Source organism: Balaenoptera acutorostrata, chromosome 5 (assembly GCF_949987535.1).
Source record: "Balaenoptera acutorostrata chromosome 5, mBalAcu1.1, whole genome shotgun sequence".
Lineage (NCBI taxonomy): Eukaryota > Metazoa > Chordata > Mammalia > Artiodactyla > Balaenopteridae > Balaenoptera > Balaenoptera acutorostrata.
The window spans coordinates 19,486,734-19,508,523 of NC_080068.1; the positions used below are offsets into that span (position 1 = coordinate 19,486,734).

General features: G+C 37.2%; 1 protein-coding gene across 1 annotated transcript in view; it reads right to left on the minus strand.

Annotated features, from left to right (window-relative positions):
* The window catches only part of LOC130708218 (all-trans-retinol dehydrogenase [NAD(+)] ADH4-like), a 77,656-nt gene that overhangs the window by 14,630 nt on the left and 41,236 nt on the right, over window positions 1-21,790 (minus strand). Inside the window, 4 exon segments of the mRNA XM_057546458.1 lie at window positions 2,616-2,754; window positions 3,245-3,334; window positions 3,337-3,379; window positions 6,847-7,107. Coding sequence (XP_057402441.1) covers window positions 2,616-2,754; window positions 3,245-3,334; window positions 3,337-3,379; window positions 6,847-7,107 — 533 coding nt within the window.

Here is a 21,790-nt window from a genome sequence, read left to right on the forward strand (position 1 = left end):
TGTTGGATTCTGTTTGCTAGTATTTTGTTGAGGATTTTTGCATCTATTTTCATCAGTGATATTGGTCTGTAGTTTTCTTCTTTTGTGACATCTTTGTCTGGTTTGGGTATCAGAGTGATGGTGGGCTCATAGAATGAGTTTGGGAGTGTTCCTCTCTCTGCTATATTTTGAAAGAGTTTGAGAAGGATAGGTGTTAGCTCTTCTCTAAATGTTTGATGGAATTCGCCTGTGAAGCCATCTCATCCTGGGCTTTTGTTTGTTGGAAGATTTTAAATCACAGTCTCAATTTCAGTGCTTGTGATTGGTCTGTTTATATTTTCTATTTCTTCCTGGTTTAGTCTCAGAAGGTTGTGCTTTTCTAAAAATTTGTCCATTTCTTGCAGGTTGTCCTTTTTATTGGCATATAGTTGCTTGTAGTAATCTCTCATGATCCTTTGTATTTCTGCAGTGTCAGTTGTTACTTCTCCTTTTTCATTTCTAATTCTATTGATTTGAGTCTTTTCCCTTTTTTCTTGATGAGTCTGGCTAATGGTTTATCAATTTTGTTTATCTTCTCCAAGAACCAGCTTTTAGTTTTACTGACCTTTGCAATCATTTCCTTCATTTCTTTTTCATTTATTTCCGATCTGATCTTTATGATTTCTTTCCTTCTGCTAACTTTGGGGTTGTTTTGTTCTTCTTTCTCTAATTGCTTTAGGTATAAGGTTAGGTTTTTTATTTGAGATGTTTCTTGTTTCTTGAGGTAGGATTGTATTGCAATAAACTTGCCTCTTAGAACTGCTTTTGCTACATCTGATAGGTTTTGGGTCGTTGTGTTTTCATTGTCATTTGTTTTTAGGTATTTTTTGATTTCCTCTTTGATTTCTTCAGTGATCTCTTGGTTATTAAGTAGTGTATTGTTTAGCCTCCATGTGTTTGTGTTTTTTACAGCTTTTTTCCTGTAATTGATATCTAGTCTCATAGCATTGTGGTCAGAAAAGATACTTGATACAATTTCAATTTTCTTAAATTTACCAAGGGTTGATTTGTGACCCAAGATATGATCTATCCTGGAGACTGTTCCCTGAGCACTTGAGGAGAAAGTGTATTCTGGTTTTTTTGGATGGAATGTCCTATAAATATCAGTTAAGTCCATCTTGTTTAATGTATCATTTAAAGCTTGTGTTTCCTTATTTATTTTCATTTTGGATGATCTGTCCATTGGTGAAATTGGGGTGTTAAAGTCCCCTACTATGGTTGTGTTACTGTCAATGTCTCCTGTTATGGCTGTTAGCATTTGCCTTATATATTGAGGTGCTCCTATGTTGGGTACATACATATTTAGAATTGTTATATCTTCTTGGATTGATCCCTTGATCATTATGTAGTGTCCTTCTTTGTCTCTTGTAATAGTCTTTATTTTAAAGTCTAGTTTGTCTGATATGAGAATTGCTACTCCAGCTTTGTTTTGATTCCCATATGCATGGAATATCTTTTTCCATCCCCTCACTTTCAGTCTGTATGTGTCCCTAAGTCTGAAGTGGGTCTCTTGTAGACAGCATATTTATGGGTCTTGTTTTTGTATCCATTCAGCCAGTCTATATCTTTTGGTGGGAGCATTTAATCCATTTACATTTAAGGTAATTATCGACATGTATGTTCCTATTACCATTTTCTTAATTGTTCTTTTCTTTTTATTGAACCTCTTTTTGATATGTTGCAGGTAACACTTTTGCAAATTAGGGAGTTCATATCAGTAGAGATATTTTCTCAGATTTCTTTCCCAGGAAGTATCCTAGGTCCTCACACCATGGATCTATTTTCTTCTTTTGCAACATTTATTCTCTGCTTTGAACTCCTGTCATTTAACTATATACTTTCCCCCTTTCACTTCTTTTTGTTGCCTTTTTGCATCTCCTCTGTGTAACACTGTTCCTGGTGTTTTTGTCCTTTGCTTCTACTGACCAACAGTGTGGTTGATTATTTTAACCAAAATCATTGATCCTAGTCTTACCCACTCCCCAATTACCAGGGATCCCCTGATTGGGACATTTTTATAAATCAGTTCTCAGGGTCTATGCCAAGAGAGCACAATGTAGCTAAAATTGTAGACTTGAATCACTTATAAGACAACCATGACAAAGCAAGAGAATGAGACAGTTGGGGCACCCTTTAAGTATCTGTTACCTGCCACTCACTGCTCACATCTTCATGGTTTTCACCTGAGTCTGATAATGAAGGGCCTGGAGTGGGCATTCTGTGTCAGTTGCAGACCACAATGATTCCAGACTCAGGGCCATATTGTACTATACTGAACCTGACATTATACTCTAGAAACCTCTCTTTCTATGGAGCAGCCCCAACTGAGTTAACAATTGTTTGTGAAGGGGAAAATATGTGTCAGTTTATATCACCACTCTATGTTGGAACAGTGTATGTCCATGTACATTACGGAAATAGAGTAGGAAGTTTTCTTTTTTGCAAATGGCCACTGTTTAATCTTTTAAGGACATTGAGTACTTCTGATGATGTGGAAAGTGTCAGAAAAGACACACTGGTTAGTTTTCAACATCAAATGAAAATAGAATCATCATAAAGGTTTTTCAAACTGCTCACTCATCTCTTTGGTAATTTACCTTTTTCCTTGGTACATTAGGTCAAATGCCTCATTAACTTTGTCAAAGGCAAGGGTATGGGACACCAATGCATCCAGATCAAATTTCTTATTCTTGTAGTCAGCAGCCAGCTTTTGGACAGAATTGATGCCTTTCCAACCTGTAATTGGCCAAAATGCCAAATAAAGACATGGTGCTTGACATGAAAAGGTAGTTTAACCAGTGTTGGTCAAATGAATGAAGTTACTAGGTCAGATTTGGATTGCTTCAAATAGGTTATCCCCTTGCCATCTTTAATGTTTTGTACTTTTATGTATTAAATTTTTTTTCTTCAAAAGAAAAATTCAAGATTATTTTCTGTTTCTAGATAAGGAAGTATCTCAATTTGATCACCGTCTACCTTTTGTTCCCCTATGTTGGTCCGTTTTAATGCAAATTGAATTTCAATTTGCAAATTATAGTTATCCTTCTATAAAGAAACTCTGTTTACTTTCAAGTAACTAATAGAATAAATAGCTTTCATGTAGTCTTCAGATATGTTCTAGGCACTCAATATGTAAAAAATAAATTATTTTCCTTTCCTTTCAATAATCCTAATTATGATAATTTGAGTACTACTATGAAGAAAATTAAAAGAAAAAAAAACTGACCACCAAAGCTTGTTCCATTTAGAGTACGGCCCATTATTAGCTCCACTGCAGAAACACTCAATCCGTTGTCACCAATGTTTACTCCAATGATGTACATACTCCCCAACCTACTGTTATGCTGTCAAGGGCTGCTCTCTGGAAGGTCAAACAAAAAGATTAGCTGAGTAAGTAGAAAAGTAGAACATGAACTCCAATGTGGGTTTGTACAGTACTTTAGGGAAAATTTACACAACTCTGCATACAAGATAATGGGATTCCAGCTAATGAGGTTGTAATATTGTAGATTGAGACTTGAGGCACCAGTGTTCTGTTTCGGATAGAACATCCAATAAAATTTTGAATGTCATCAAAAAAGATATTGAAAAGAAAAAAACATATTTTACTCTGTTTAATACCACACTTATGCCGAACCTAGAATATATCTCATTGTATATCAAGAAAAATATACATACATGAAGGTAAAGAAAGATCTATAGAAGATATTATAAACTCTAGTCAACAAGTTTTTGACCAGGTTCAATGGTATATATGAAGATATTTGCAATTCTAGGGACATAGGATTAAAATTAAGTCACGAACAGAGGGTGAATAAGTATTCACTAGAGTCTAAAAATGAGGCATATACTGTAAACTTAGTAGATCTCAATGTAGGATAATTTAAAAGAAATGCTATTTAAAACGGAAGGCAAAACGGTTAAACAGAAAATAACAGTGGCTGCTGCTCATCAAACATACATCTGCTTCCCTATATTTTTTAGCTCTCTTGCAGTTAAGTAGAGTCATATGACTAGTTCTGGGCTATGGGCAGGAGTGGCGTGTGCCATTTCCTAGCCAAAATAGAAAAGCCAGTGTACAACCCGCCAGCTGTCCCTTCTGCTCTAACAACCAAGAGGACCTCATGTTGCGATTGTAAAGCCACAAATTTGAACTTCCTTGATTGCTGAGTCACCACATGGAAGACAGGGGCCCAGGGGATTTGCATTGATCTTTGCATGCGAGAAAGAGAAAATATTATCTTAACCTACTGCAGGTTTGGAGTTAATATAAAAATGCCAAGATTGAAAATGTAAATATGTTTAAGAAAGATATAAACTTGTGGATGGCCATTCCACATAGAAGCCCTATGTTATAGTTGAACATTTAAAATCTTTTGAGACTAATATTATACAAGAAAAATATAAACATCCCATATCGTTTATCATAGCCAGTGGTCAACTTGGTTCTCACCTGTTGAGGCAAATTTTACTTCTACAGAAGTCCCAATAGGAATACCATTCCTGTTCATCACTGATCATTATATGAAAGAAGCAATCTGAAGTATAGTAAATTCTTTCCCTCTTCTCTCTGTCTGTCTTACTAGGGATGGATAATGCAATGACCTAGAACTTTTAGAATGTGTTTTGAAATCTTTATTTGAATATGTATTTATAGTTTTGAGAATTTCTAACATTTCTAAATCGCAACTCTTCTAGTTTCTATACTTCTTATATGGCAGAAGTATTTTTGCTTAATGTATATTGTACAGAGAGATCCACAGAGAGAGGTAAAGAGCACAGGCACTGCTTGTGACCTTAAGGTAGCTGCCTACATTACTCCTGGTTTGTTTGTTTTTTATTTTAATTTAATGTTTTTCCTATTGCCCTTCTCTACATTTCTGAGCTTTGATCCAAGCAGGGAATTAACCTCCATAATTATAACTTAGTTAAATGGGTATTATATGCAAATACAGGGTTTTATTTAGTAGCCTCTGATAACTTTTGATGAGAATTATTTTTAATTCTCAAAATCTTATAAAATTGTCCATTACTGTAAGTTTCTAACTGTTCTGTTGGGTTCTTTAGACTGCTTTAGAGCATTAGCAGTCATTGAAATTAAGTTCATTCCCATTACTGGAATCTCCTCCACAACGTAGAAATAAAGCTTTCCCTAGTTATGGAAACTTTTGGTGGAAGGGTAGTTAGCCCATCTTTTTGTGATTAAATAAACCCATCTCTTTTTATTTGGGTTCTCTAGTGTAATTCTATTCCATAATTTAAAATACATTTCTTGGTGTAATAAATAAGTTAATAATAGAACCTGCCAAGTTTTGGATCAGTGGTTCTCAGCTTGAGAACCAATACATGAGAATATCCTGGGTATGGGTCGATGCACTGATACTGGAAAACAACAACAACTCCCCAGGTACTTCTGAAGTATAGCCAGTTTTGAGAATCTCTATACTAGAAAAATAAGTGGGCTGAATTCCAATGTTTGTGAAACATACGAGCTGTGGGAAGTGGAGGAATGGATGCGGCACATTGCAGGCCGCAGGTGCCAAGGACAGTTGAAAAAGCGAGGCCTGAAGCTTTGGATGCAGGGGGGTGGTACAGTACGAGGCGTCCTCACTGCACGAACGTCAGTAATAGCTAACATTTATCGAGTGCTTATTACCTGCCAGATCCTCTTTTAAGCAGTTGCACTATTATAATGAAACCACTCTAAGAGGAAAGACCCAGGAAGGGCAGCCTTCCCGGTCTTCATTCTCTTTTGTCGTATCATGTTGTGTCAGGTAAGAACCGAGGGGAAAATTGCCAAAGCCTGCTCCTGCGAGGTTGAAGTACAGAATTTCATTCTTTGTACCCTCTCTAGAGGAGAGTTGTAGGAGCCAGGCTGAGTGAAGGGGTAAATAAAAGGGAATAGTGTCATAACTACTTCACAGCTCTCACTAATGAACTAAGAAGCAGAAAATTTAGTTGATGAATTCTTTGGTCATCTTGTTAAAAAAACAAAACAAAACTCTACTTAGTGGCTTTGAGCAAAGATGCATTAGGTGAATATTTGCTGGAGACTAAGGCTGCGTGCTCTGGAGGCTAACTTCTCCCTATGTTGCCTGTGCAGTTGGCTCTTTACCCCATTTTCTGGAGCAGAACGGACAGGACTGGCTATGTGGGCCTGCAACCAGTGCAGTTGCCCAGGGCCCTGCACTCAGAAGGGCCCGCCTTTCCTGTCCTGAGAGGAGAAGAAATCTGAATGATGCAAAATTGTAGTGTTTAGGAAAAAAAGATTGAGTTTTTAATTTTGCAGCTTGTTGATTTTTTTAATTGAAAATTTCACATATATAGTTTGGACCTAATTCTGCAGCCTGATTATTGAGATCTGATGTACAGAACTGGCTTGTTTGTAGGTTGCTAACCTCTCCTTGCTCTACTTTAAGATGAGAGTGGATACCTCTGGCTGTTAGGGGTGACTCCATTCACCCTGTCTATTCGCTCCTCTAAATCTGTCTTTTCTATTTTTTTTCCTCACTTCTCATAGGCACAATTCTTTGAAAGTTTTTATTTCTAAGTTTTCTCTTAAGTTTTTGCTGAATTTCATGTGAAAGAATAAACAAATATTAAAACACATTAATATTAAATAGTAATTATTAATATTTATTAATAAGTAAAAATTAATTATATGTATGTAACATATAATGATATCTAATATAGTATTAATAACTATTCTTAAACATAATTTATACACGTATATAAATATTAAAATTTAATATATTAATATGCACATATTATAAATGTTAATGTTAATAAGCAATATTTATTATATCCTATTATAAAAAATATACATACCATGATTTTAGCTCCACCTACACACTCAAAGGCAAAATCCACACCTCCATTGGTCATTTCAACGATGATCTCCTGAGTGGGTTTATCTAGGTCTCTAGGATCGAGGCAGTCGGTGGCTCCAAGGGCTCTGGCCTTTGTAAACGTCTCACTTTTGATGTCAGTAACTATGATTCTGGAAGCTCCTGCTGCTTTATAACTGATTACAGCAGAAAGACCGACACCTCTTAGGCCAAAGATGGCACATGTAGAACCAGGTGTGACGTGCAGGCGAGAAAATTGTAAATTAACTTCTCAAGCAGCTGGTCCCACTTTTTTTTTTTTTTTTTTTTCTTGACAACGCCGTGCTGCATGCGGGATCTTAGTTCCCTGATCAGGGATAGAACGCATGCCCCCTGCATGGGGAGCACAGAGTCTTAACCACTGGACCACCAGGAGTCCCTGGTCCCACTTTGTGAAAAAGGGACAGAGTGAGGTGGGGGCAGGACCATGTAAATAAAGACTGCCTGTCATAAAACTAAATGACGTAGCTAAATGGGGGAAATTTGCCAACATGAAAATGGATGAATCACTGGCTAAATCTGCAGAAACACTTGAAGGCCATTAGATATTCAGCTCATAACGAACAAACCCAAGTGAAAATCATTCTCTTGTCTTCCTTTTGCCTTTGGTGTTAACAAAAACTGAAGCCCACACATTTTAATGGGTTTATTGGTTTCTTTTTAAAATAGATCAAAGTGAGAGAGTAGCACTGACATATATACACTATTTTAGCAATATTCCTACAAAAACATAAAACCTGAATCAGATCAAGCATTTAGATCAAAAATACTAGTTTAGAGGATATACAGTGATGGAGAAACATGTTAAACCAGATTACAAGAGTGTGATCAGAAAAATCTAGAGTGAAGAAAATTCTGTAGGCCAAATGACTGTTTCTTCAACAAATAAACGGCAGGGAAAAAACAAGGGGTGGGGTGAGAACCTATAAATTAAAAGAGACTTGTCCCACCCTGGGAAAGTCCACACACACCTGAATTCGAACTTCATGAGCCTTGAGGGGAGCTCCCTCAACCTCTTCAACGCTGAGGGGCTTGTTTGCTTTCCAGGCGATAGCTGCTTTGCATTTAATAACTTGAGAAAGAGGGAGAGGGGGAAAGGATAGGAGGGAGGAAGAGAGAGGGAGAGAGAAAGAAAGAATATCATGGAAAAAAAATGAAAGAACATGTTGATACTATTATTTCATGAAAGAGTTTTGGAGCTTGTGGCTGGATGTTATATATAATTATATTATTCTAAAGACAAGGGATCTTAATTGAAAATAAGAAGTCAAATTCTACATTGTAGTCATTGCGCTTTTAATTTTCGAAAAGAACAGGTGTATTAAAGTTTACCCTATTATAAAGCCTTGATTTTTTTCTCTCCAGAATAAAGAGGATAAATTTATAGGATTTGGGCAGGGTAGATGGCCAGTATGCGTTTGTTGATAGAACGATTTGTTATCAGCTCTGCATTACCTGAATCCTTATTGCTAGAGCAGATGTGTTTTACATCTTCGCTGCTCAAAATGTGGACCTCCCTGCCACCAGCAGTTATTGACATCACCTGAGAATTTGCTAGAGCCATAAGCCCTGTCCAAAATCCACTGAATAAAAATCTGCATTTGAACAAGATCCCCATGTGATTCATATGCACATAAAAGTTTGAGAAGTGAGGCTTACATAATTATTAAATTTATCAGTAGAATATACGTTAAATAAAAATTTTGTCCCTTTGAAAGAATTTGGGTAAAGATGTATGAAAAGAAATTAAGCATTAAAAATTTTATAATCCCCAGATTTAAAAAATTTTAACCACTTAAAATTATATTTTTAATTTTAAATATAAGTAACATTGAAGTAAAGTGGAAAGACACAAACCTATACTCCTTCATTCTAATGCTACTATTTTTACTTTTGGTGTGATTTTCCCAGTCTTTTTTCATATGAATACATATTTTTTGATACGTGTTATGCAATATTGAATTGTATTTTAAATATCATGTCTTATAAATGCAACATGTGTTAATTATGGAAAGTTTCAAAATGAAAATATGAAAAAAGAAAGAAAACCCATCTGTAATTTTATCCCCCACTTTAGGATTTTGAGGTAGATCATTTGAGTTTTTTTCACATGGGACCATATTGTATGTAGTATTTTATAATCTACTTTTTTCTACTTATTAATATACAATGAATATTTTCCATATTCTCTAACATTATTTCTACTGAATACAAATTTTATTTTATGATTATGGCACAGTTACTCAAATCTCTCTTTTTTTTGGCCATTATAAATAATATTTAATTGACCACCTTTGTAGTAAGCATTTTGGCAAATTCAGTTATTTCCTAGAGTAAATAACTAGCATGAGGGTCACTCATATCCTTTTCATCATCTTTATTTTGTCTTCTAGTTTTATTAAGATATAATTGATATACAGCCCTATATAAGTTTAAGGGGTGTATAGAATAATGATTTGACTTAAATACATCATGAAATGATTACCACAGTAAGTTTAGTGAACATCCATCATTTCACATAGACATAAAATTAAAGAAATAGAAAAAAAATGTTTTTCCTTGTGATGAGAACTCAGGATTTACTCTCTTAACAACTTTCATATATAACATACAGCAGTGTTGGTTGTATTTACCATGCTGTACATTACATCCCTACTACTTATTTGTCTTATAACTGGAAGTTTGTACCTTATGACTAACTTCATGCAATTCTTCCCTGCCCCACCCTCCCGCCTCTGGTAACTACAAACCCAATCTCTTTTTCTATGAGTTCGTTTGTTTTTGAAGTATAATTGGCCTACAGCACTATGTTAGTTTCTGGCACACAACATAGTGATTCGCTAATTCCATGCATTTCAAATGCTCATCATGAAAAGTCTAGTTATCATCTGTCACCATACAAAGATACTAAATAATTATTGACTATATTCCCTACGCTTTACATTTCATACTTGTGACTCGTTTATTTTTTAACTGGTAGTTTGTATCCCTTAATTTCCCTCACTTATTTCTCTCATCTTCCCAACTCCCCACCCCCACCCCCTGGGCAATCACCTGTTTGTTCTCTGTATCTATGATTTTGTTTCATTTTGTTATGTTTGTTCATCTGTTTTTGCTTTTTAGAGTCCACGTATAAGTGAAATCATACAATATTTGTCTTTCTCTGTATGACTTATTTCACTTAATACCCTCTAGGTCTACCGATGTTGTCACAAATGGCAAGATTTCATTCTTCTTTATGACTGAGTAATATTTTGTTGTGAGTGTGTATGTATATGTGTGTGTATATATATATATATATATATATATATATATTTTAAAATTTATTTATTTATTTTTGGCTGCGTTGGGTCTTCGTTGCTGTGTGCAGGCTTTCTCTAGTTGCGGCGAGCGGGAGCTCCTCTTTGTTGTGGTGCGCGGGCATCTCATTGCGGTGGCTTCTCTTGTTGCGGAGCACGGGCTCTAGGCACGCGGGCTTCAGTAGTTGTGGCTCACGGGCTCTAGAGCACAGGCTCAGTAGTTGTGGCGCATGGGCTTAGTTGTTCTGAGGCATGTGGGATCTTCCCGGACCAGGGCTCGAACCCGTGTCCCCTGCATTGGCAGGTGGATTCTTAACCACTGCACCACCAGGGAAGTACCTATATGAGTATATATATACCACATCTTCTTTATCCATACATCTGTTGATGGGGACTTAGCTTTTGATCAACTTTAAACTGCTGCTTTCTGAGAGTAATTCCCAAGGACGCTTCTTTTAGCAAATGTATAAAGACACACACACACAAAACAAGAATTGAACAAAGAAACAGTATATTTGCTTACTTTGCCCTTGGTGCCCATTTTCTTTGGGAAACTTGCCTTGGAAGTTTCTTTCTGATTTAAGAAGTTCTTCTTCTATCCAGGGTGCTCCGTGTCCTGTGTAGAATTGTCTTTGAATAAATACCATTTCTGCTCTTCTATTCTCCAATTATTTTCTCTCCTTTTTTGTTGCCATAATCTGCAACTTTGCCCATCTCTCTCCACATCATCATTTGTGGTGTCATATTTCAGCTGCAAACCCTCATTGCTTCCAACTGCTATTTGGGGATTTCTGTTTACTTGTTTTTTACTTTTTTTATTGCAAAATATAAGATAACAGAGAAAAGGTCAATAAACCTATTAGATAAATTAACAAATAATTATAAAGTGAAGAACATTTCCACTGACCCAGAATCCCTCCTATATCCATCCTTCTCTTTCACAATCCTAATAATAATTTCCTTGCATTTCTTTTATGATTTATGCTTCTCTACACAATATAGTTTAGTTTTAGTGATTAAAAGCTTTATACAAATGGAGTCATAGTGTATGTGTTCTTTCATGTCTTTTTTTCCTCTCAACTCTATTTTTGTGAGAGTCATCGACATTGCCTGTAGCTGTACTTTGTTTATTTTCATTACCATAGAGTATTCCATTGTATGAATTGACCACATTTTTTTTCATCCATTTTCTGTTTTGTGATGAATCAGAATTGCATAAAAAGTCTTTTCATGTATCCTGTTGTACTTGTGCTTTTCCTTAGGGAAAATTCAGGGCTTATATGCAGCTAATATACCCTATTAAGGTGATGCCAATTGTTAAAATATTGAAATACTTCTGATCTTGTTGGTAAAAAGCCATAGTATTCTGTTATCTCCTCCAGACTTTAACTAATATTTTATTATTGAATATTTAGGTTGTTCTATTACACTTTTTAGAAGTACGATTTATACTCTGTTTCCACTTTCTCACTACCCACATTTCACTTCTTTACTTGTCTGGTTTCCATCTCTATCTTTTAATTGAAACTTTTTTGGAAAGTTGTTAGTGGCCTAATTTTTTAAAAAATGACCTTTAAAAAATTTCCATCTAGCATTTGATTTTCTAGGCTGTCTTATCATATTTTTATGATTTCTTTCCCTTTAATCCAAACTTTAGGCAGGAGTTTCCATTTGCTCCTGGATGTTTCTATTTTAATAGTGTTCACGTCCACAGAACCACCTCACCTTCCTTCACAGCTCCACACTCCTTTCTTGGACTTCCCTGTTTTGACACTAGCATCTCCATTCTTTTTTTATTGTTCTGAAACCTCCCTTTACCTTGCTTTCTGCATTGTTTACAAACTTTGTGTATTCTACCTGCCATGTGCCTTTCATTTCCTTCCTTCTGTTTTTATTATTACACTGTAGATAAGTGTAATCACCTTCTTACTACTTGCTAACACTCACAATAGCCTTTTTACTAATTTTCCTATTTGCAGAGCTCCCTCTGCCAGTCAGTGTTTCAAAATGTTGTTAGATTAGTATTCTTAACAGTTCTTATTGTATTATTCTCTTAGTCTAAAACCATTAAGAACTCTCTAACCCCTTCTGAGCTCACTCTGGCATTCAAGACCTTTTTTTTTTTTTTTTTAATAGCTACTTTATTTATTTATTTATTTATTTATTTTTGGCTGTGTTGGGTCTTCGGTTCGTGCGAGGGCTTTCTCTAGTTGCGGCAAGCGGGGGCCACTCTTCATCGCGGTGCGGGGACCGCTCCTCATCGCGGTGCGCGGGCCTTTCACTATCGCGGCCCCTCCCGTTGCGGGGCACAGGCTCCAGACGTGCAGGCTCAGTAGTTGTGGCTCACTGGCCCAGCTGCTCCGCGGCATGTGGGATCTTCCCAGACCAGGGCTCGAACCCGTGTCCCCTGCATTAGCAGGCAGATTCTCAACCACTGCGCCACCAGGGAAGCCCCTCAAGACCATTTATCTACAACTCAACCTGTGTTTCAAACCTTATCTTCCAGGTTTCCCTATTTGTGGTCTCATATCAACCTAAGATAGACCTTTCTCCAATGCACTGTGTGCCTTCCTGCCTCCATGCTTTATTTAAACTGTTTCCCCTGATTAGAACACCTACTGCTGCCAGTTCTGCCTACTAAACTAACATATTCTTAAGGTCCATTTCCTGATACCTATCTTGCCATTTCCAGCTCTTCTATCCAGGATGATCTTTTCCGTCTTTGAATCCCCACAGCACTCACTGTGTTCCCATCCCCTTACTCCTCACACATAGATAGCTACATGAAGCAAAACTTATTGTCTCATATCTATTATTTGTGTCCTTTATTGACACCCCTGCTCCAACCTCCAGCCTCCTTACAATAATGATTGTATTTACTTACATTTTGTATCCTGCAGAGAGCACTTCATAGTCCTGAAAGATACTAAGTGCTTAATAAATGATGATCAAATTGAGTATTTACCTTGGAAACAATACGCATTAATGTTCTTCTGAATGCTTAGTATATGCCTTTCTTTCTGCCTTTCTTTCTGTGCTGCGTTTTGATGAGCTTCTTTAAAGATAGGGACTGTCTTTTATTTTCTTTCATAAACAACCTGCTAAGAAGTGTTTTGAGAGGAAGCTGGAGAAGAGATTTCAGAATGGTGGAACCCTGGGCTTTTGAATGTGAGGGTGTCTCCTAATGCTAACAATAATGTCATGGATTCTTTCCATGAGAATGGCTTTACCTTTTCTGACTGTTGATTTTCAGGCTTGTTGTTGTTCTTAAAATTCCCAATGTTATATATGTTTAAAAGTATAATTTCCCACCCATTGAATTAGTATATACAGTATTTTAAATAATAATTCATTAATCTCAATATAAATACCCAAACAACATATTTGGGACCCATGGTGGTTCAAACTGAATTCATTGTGTTTCTGCACAAACTAGATCATCTTGTTTTTTTTTTTCCAACATTTATTTATTTATTTATTTATTTATGGCTGTGTTGGGTCTTTGTTTCTGTGCGAGGGCTTTCTCTAGTTGTGGCGAGCGGGGGCCACTCTTCATCGCGGTGCGTGGGCCTTTCACTGTCGCGGCCTCTCTTGTTGCAGGGCACAGGCTCCAGGCGCGCAGGCTCAGTAGTTGTGGCTCACGGGCCTAGTTGCTCCGCGGCATGTGGGATCTTCCCAGACTAGGGCTCGAACCCGTGTCCCCTGCATTGGCAGGCAGATTCTCAACCACTGCGCCACCAAGGAAGCCCTAGATCATCTTGTTTTTAACTGCATGTTTCCTTTATTTCCTATATCCAATTACACATTTCTTTGATTCTAAAGCACTTTTTTTACAAGTTAAAATCTCTGATATCAGTTGCTTCTTGCCGTCTTTGGGATATTATAGTTTAATTGGCAGTATTTTTCTTTCTTTGTGGTATATAAAATTATGGTGTATCATTTTTTTAATTGAAAAAAGTTTTTAAATTTATTTTATTTTATTTTTTATTTATTTTTGGCTGCGTTGTGTCTTGGTTGCTGCACACGGGCTTTCTCTAGTTGTGGCAAGCGGGCTTCTCATTGTGGTGGCTTCTCTTGTTGCGGAGCATGGGCTCTAGGCGTGTGGGCTTCAGTAGTTGTGGCTTGCGGGCTCTAGAGCACAGGCTCAGTAGTTGTGGCGCACGGGCTTAGTTGCTCTGCAGCATGTGGGATCTTCCTGGACCAGGGCTTGAACCCATGTTCCCTGCATTGGCAGGTGGATTCCCAACCACTGTGCCACCAGGGAAGCCCCTATGGTGTATCTTAAAATTGATGGTGTCTTAGTTCTGATGAAATATGTTAGTTGTAAAAACATATAGATTGTAATTCCTTAAAATTTCCCTCATTTGTCTTTCTAGTCACATGACCACTATTGTAGTTCTTTTCTTCACTATTTCTTTTTTGGTTTTTTAAAAAATTGAGATAAATTCACTTAGCATAAAATTCACTATTTTGACCATTTTAAAGTGTACAGTTTAGTGACTGTTAAATATATTCACAATATTATGCAATCAGCACCAATGTTAATTTCAGAATATTTCTCTCACCCCAAAAAGAAACCCCATACTTCCCAATTTCTCCCTTTGCCTATCTTCTGGCAACCACTAATCCACTTTCTGTCTCTGTGGATTTGCCTATACTGGAAATTTTACTTAAATGGAATCATAACAGTGTATGGCCTTTTATGTTTTCACTTATAACATTTTCAAGGTTCATCCATATTATAACATGCATCAGTACGTCATTCCTTTTTATTGCCAAGTAATATTATATTGCATGGATATACCACAATTCGTTTATATTTTTTCAGTTAATGAATTTTTTTTTTGCTTTTTGGCTATTATGAATAATGCTGCTGTGAATATTCATGTGCAAGTTTGTGTGTAGAAAACATATCTTTTCAATTCTTTTGAATATATAACTAGGAATGAAATTGCTAAATTGTGATAACTCTTTGTTTAACTTATGAGGAACTGCCAAACTTTTCTACATGGTTGTACCATTTTACTTTTTTACTAGCAATGTATGAGGCTTCCATTTTCTCTACTCTTCACCAACACTTGCTATTTTCCTTTTTTTGTTATTTCATTATAGCCATACTAGAAGGTGTGAAATGGTATTCCTCACTGTTTTTTTTTTAAAGTAGAAAACTTTATTTTTAAAAAAAATTGTGCTATGTAAACTTTTCTGTAAATTAATTTGTCTTAATTACAGTTTCTCAGCCTTAGAACAGCTGATATTTTAAACTGGATAAGTCTCTGCTGGAGAGGCTGTTCTGTGCATCGTAGGATGTTTGGCAGCATCCCTGGCCAGTCACACTCCCCCCTCCAGTGGTGACCATCAAAAGAGTCTCCAGGCATTGCCAGCTGTCCTCTGAGGGGTGAAATTATGCCTGGTTGAGTCCTCACTGTTTCTTTTTTTTTAAATCTTTTTTTTTTTTAATTTTTATTTATTTATATTTATTTTTGGCTGTGTTGAGTCTTCGTTTCCGTGCGAGGGCTTTCTCTAGCTGCGGCAAGCGGGGGCCACTCTTCATCGCGGTGCGCGGGCCTCTCACCGTCGTGGCCTCTCCCGTTGCGGAGAACAAGCCCCAGACGCGCAGGCTCAGTAATTGTGGCTCACGGGCCTAGTTGCTCTGCGGCATGTGGGATCTTCCCAGACCAGGGCTCGAACCCGTGTCCCCTGCACTGGCAGGCAGATTCCCAACCGCTGCGCCACCAGGGAAGCCCCTCACTGTTTCTTAAATGGTATTTCTCTCATAACTTCCTCATTGCCCTTCTGGTCTCTTTTTTTCCAGAATAGATTTCCACAGGGAAGTTAAAGTCATATACTTTCCTATTCAAAAATCTTCAATGTTTCCATAATAAACCTGTCAAATTAGGTATGAATTTGTTATACTGGAACTCAAGGATTTTTAATCTATCTCTCCATACATTTTGCTTGCTAGTATTTCACTCCTTCACTACTGGTGTGTTAGGTTTCAACAAATCTGGAAAATTCAGCTGTCACTAAACTCTCTCTTATACTATCCTTTTACCTGCCTTTGTTAATTTTGTTTCCTATACCTCCACTTCCACAGGTGAAATTACTACTTTTCATTCAGGGCTCATCTCAGAAATCTTCTTCCAAGTGAAGCCTCTCCTGATTCTTCCATTCTTCCATTATTTTCCTTCTTTTGAGCATCCAGAGAAATTATGTTTTTTACATCATCCATCTTATTCTGCCTTGTAATCTGAAACGCTGAGTTCTTTTCTTGACTTTCCTCCTTACTCATCTTGTGTCCCTGCAGTGCCTTACAAACTATTTAAAAATTATTAACTAATTTGAATTTGAAATTATTCAAATATTCACAGATAGCAGATTAACTTTTTGAGGTATAGTGTGCTGTGTGGTACTGAAATGGAGCAGGACCCTATGGTGCTTGCCCCCCATGTCCTCTGCCTACCTTTTTCTGTGGAAAAGCTTTAGCCAAAGAATAAGTTTAATCAGAGAAGTGAGAAAATGCAGAAACAAAGAAAAACTGTCCAACAAGACTAAATAATAATAGTTTAGTCATTAAGCATAGTTAAGGACACTTAGTTTCTCCTCAAGGGTTATAGGTAATGTTCTGAGCCATATCCTGTGAGCTGTCTTATCCACTGAAACCTCCACCAGGTGGAAGACGTTAACTACATGATGACCAGACTGTAACCATGACATAAGCTGCCACAATCCTGAGAATTGGCCTCAGAGAAATGGGAACAAACCAACCCTGGAACTGAAGATTAACTGTACTTAAAACAATCAAGGTGATGCTGGTCAGACCACTGCTGACCAATTTCAAGATGATTGTCAGAGCTGGCTGTGCTGTTTCTGCAGGTAGCCCCCTCCCTCCATCTATAAAAGCTCTTGCCCACTGATTGTCACTGGGGGTAGGCAGTTGGCCCCCCCTGCCCCCCGCCCCAGTTGCCAGGATCCAAACTAAAGCAAACTTTCCTTTCCATCAACCTTGCCTCTTTATTGGCTTTTGAGCAGCGAGCAGCTGGACCCCATTTCTGGTTACAGTACTGTGTACTTGGCTTATGCATTAGGGAAAAGAGAACCACCCTGTCTTCAATCTAATCAGAGAAACAGGACTGACATATGAAACCTATAGAAACATGTATCCATGAATATAATAATTTAAAACCTGGCTTGAAAGGGAGGAATCAAGACTTCCCTGGTGGCCCAGTGGTTAGGAATCCACCGGCCAATGCAGGAGACATGGGTTCCATCCCTGGTCTGGGAAGATCCCACATGTCGCGGGGGCAGCTAAGCCCGTGCACCACAACTACTGAAGCCTGTGTGCTCTGGGGCCCACGTGACGCAATTACTGAGCCTGCATGCTGCAACTACTGAAGCCCACGTGCCTAGAGCCCGTGCTCCGCAAGAGAAGTCACTGCAATGAAAATCCCGTGGACTGCAACAAAGAGTAGCCCCCGCTCGCCGCAACTAGAGAAAATCTGCACACAGCAATGAAGGCCCAGCGCAGCCAAAAAAAAAAGGGAGGACTCATGCTGATGAATTGGAAAAGCGGTGGGTGGAATAAGAGCAGATTCCTGGAAGTTGAACTGAAACAATAAAGGACAGTATTATTTGGGAGAGCTGGAGCACAATAGAAAAAAGACAGTTTCTGCAGTAAATCTAGTAAATTAAATTGTTTCAAGTTTAGCAAATATCTTACTAGTTGATTTTAATTGTGTTCACCTGTGTTTCCAATGTCATCTGTTAAGTGGATTAGAAATTCAATGACCCATGTTGTTAAGAGACTTTTGTTTTCCCAGAGGGGTTTTACAGAGCAAGCAGGTCTGAGGTGATGATTTTATAAAGATAGTTTAATTTTATGCCAGTGAGAGATACTAAATTCAGATACTAAAGTAATAACAACCAAATGACAGAGCATTTGCTGGTGGTGAAAGCAGTTTTGCCATGAAAGGGTGACCTTGTCTGAGGGCAGTGAATCTGGCTAACAAGATGCGCATGTGTGGCTGATTCCCTCTGATTCTTTTCCCAAGGGGAGATTGGGACACTCCCCAGGAGGAATGGGGGGGCTCTCCCAGCCCCAGACCACTGTTGCTCTGCACTGCTGCAGTTTTTCTCATAATGTTACAGTACGGCTATTGAATGAAGAGAAAGATACTTCTAATCTGAGACGGTTTGGGTTAAGACAGTAGAGTTACTCTCTGAGGTCAATGTGTTTTTTGAAAGCATATTAACTGTTGCATTTTTTTCTTGATTGGGGGTAGGGGTGGTGGTGGGATAGAATAATTAGAAGGTAGTAAAAATTACTGAGAAAATAAGTGATTTGTGTATTTCTGGAGATGATTACTCTTACATTTTAAGTTTATGTGATTCATCTTTTTAAAGTATATTTTGGAATACAGATTAATATATTCATACAGCATGTCATAAACCTCTGGCCCTTGATTCTCTTAGTAATTTTAAAGTTCTAAAAAATAGGAACTTTCTTCATCTAAGGATAAGATAGTTCTGAGAAAAGAGGCATAAAATTAAACTCATAGGTGACTGCACACTGTAATGCCAATTAGTTAATTTATAATAGGAGATATACAGGGCCTGTCAGAAATGCATTCCTTGCTGATCAGTAGGTCCATTTATGAAACTCAAATTAGAATTCAGAGTTCAGACAAGTCAGTTGGCTTTTGAGAAATCAAAAGAAAGTTGGGTTATTTTGAGTAGACTAAGTGGGGTTTAAATTATTTAAGACATTTTTGGCAGAAAATGATAGAAATCTCTGACTCAAACTAGCTTCATAAGATCATTATGGCTTTAATCAGATTTCCAGGGGCAGGACTGGCTCTGGAGTTGGTTGACTTAGTGGTTCAGTGATGTTAGTAAGAACCCCGATTTTATCTTGTTCTCTGCTCTGCAGTCACTTGAATTCTTCAAGGGCTGTTTCTCCTTTTGATTACAATCCCTGATTGGTACTACATGCTTCCTTGTTCACATGAGATTGAGAGATGGGGAGAGGGAAGAAGGAAGAGGGAGAGAGAAGAAACTGGTTTGAATTTGATTACTAGATTTGCAGTTCCAGAAAAAAAAAATGTCATCTCACCCAGGGTGAGGTAGTCCTGAAAAACAAACAAAGCCAGATATAACCCATTTAAACTCATGGGCGATTGTAAGCTAATTAGGCCAACTCAAATCACATGCTCATTTCTAAGCCAATAACAATTGCAAGGGAAAATGTTAAACACTGCTGTTAGGCTTAGTTTCATCATCTGGGAGAAGACTAATGTTGGGGAATCAAACAGTATCACAACCTGAATGAATGCTCTTTACTCTCTACTCTAGATATATATTTACTTAAAGAAAATTTAATGGCTTAAAGTCAAAACAATATCTCCCATGAATAGACATGGAAAAATATTGGCACCTTCTACTTTTATGGTTTTCCTCTTCCATGTGTATATGTTTCATGTGTGTATCAATTACACATGCTTCTCTCTGTTAGCCAGTAGGTTGAATAACTGTGCTATGTCACCGTCATTGGTTCAACTCCTGTGGGTTAAGTAGATTTTCTCTGTTCCAGGATTTTAGAGCAAAGTGTGAAATTGCTAATGTTTGTCTCAAAGCATTACAAAGAGGATTGGATGAGAAAATACTAATAGATCAAAGTAAATATATTATGGCTAATGAGAAAAAAGATGGGTTTGCTTTGGTGCATATCACCTTACACAGATAAAGGGTTGCTTGAAGTGTACTTTACTTTGTATTGCAAAGGCTATAGAATTATTTGGGAGTGTTTGGTTGCAGTATCTCACTTGAGCTGGCTTTTGGCCAGAGATAAATATACAGGGACGTATCATGGAATCCCAAAGCAGAGGCAAATTGGCCTCAGGAAGGAACTGGAGCTAGGCACTAGACCTCCACAAGAACTTCTCCATATCTCTTCTCTGCTTCTTTCTGTGCATCTTCATTTCTCTTGCTGCAGACTGGCTTTCTTTTGATTGCTGTTCATTTGGTTGAAATTATGATTACTATTTCCGCAGGTCACATATTCCTAGGCCAGAAAGAGCCTGAATCAACACAATTTCTTTGGTCTAGATTCTCAATTTCCAGGGAGTTTTGTGACCACACCTGGTCCCATCAACAAAGATGACTCCTAGGATCTTAGAAATTTAAGGAAGAGGCAGAACCTAGTGAAGAGATGAACTAGATACATAATCTCATAGATGTTCATTCTTTTAAGTTGACCTATAGTAAATTGCTCAAATAATTTTCATTCCTGTATTTACATGGGGATAGGGTTTCCCTTTCTATCACAAAATCAATGACTTAATTTTCTGTGTAGGGGTAAAGTACTGGACTAAGAGTCAGGAGACCTTGGATCAAGTCCTGACTCAACCATTTTTTATGTACTCTTGAGCAAAAATTGTTACCCATGTGCCTAGATTTCATCATCTTTAAAGTGAAAGACTTGAACTAGATCTTGTCTTTTAAATATCCCTTCCAGTTCTAAAGCCGGGTAATTTAAGAAACTATGTTGGAAGAAGAAATGTTTCATCTGGTAGAACCAGCAAAGTGAAATAAATCCCAGATTCTTGGGTTGATACTACAAGAATCCTTACTTTCTGACCTTTTGTTATTTCAACAATTTGAAGCTGGAAAGAACATTTACATATTATAATATAGTTAACATATCCAACTACGGAGTTGTTTTCATTTGAATTTTTCTGCTCTTGGCATATTTTTAAACTTTAGACATTTATTTCGTTCCTTTTATAATTTCATTTTGAAATCCCAAAATGTATACCACTAGTGTCTCTAATTAGAAATTTTTCTTTTTACGCTCCTTGGTTTTTCTTTGTTGTTGTCTATTATGGAGTTAGTTTCATCTGTAGCTTATAAATTGATATCTTAGTACTGGTTTCTGAATCCCGAGCCTTGCATGGAGCTCATAAACCAGTCCTAAGCAATCAATTTAGAAATCCCAGTATGGGACAGGCATCCAGTAGGAACCACCTATGCAAGGCCTGGGTTAATTAGTAAGGGTAACTGTAAAACAGAAGTTTGATACCTAATCTACTTTTTATAGATTATTACAGAACTCTCAATGGTTCTATAAAACACTGTGATTATATGTAATTGCTGCTTTAGTTATATCCTCTCAGTCTTGAGGAGGGAGCTCTTATTGAAATTTTGCTTAAGGTCACAAAATTTCTAGTAATGCCATTGATTCTTCTTTTTTTTTTTTAAACCTTGTTCTTTTAAAAAACATTTTTAAGTTACAGAAAAGTACCAAGGCCATAAAATTCAAGGAAAGATGAAGGAGTTAAAAGACTAAAGAGACATGATAACTAAATGCAACTTGTGATTCTGAATTGGATCCTTTTGCTGTAAGGACATTATTGGGAAAGTTAAGAAACTCAAATAGAAATAGAAAACAAACTTACTGTTACCAAGGGAGAAAGGGTGGAGGGATAGATTGGGAGATTGGGATTGACATATACACACTGCTATATATAAAACAGATAACTAATAAGGACCTACTGTATAGCACAGGGAACTCTACTCAGTACTCTGTAA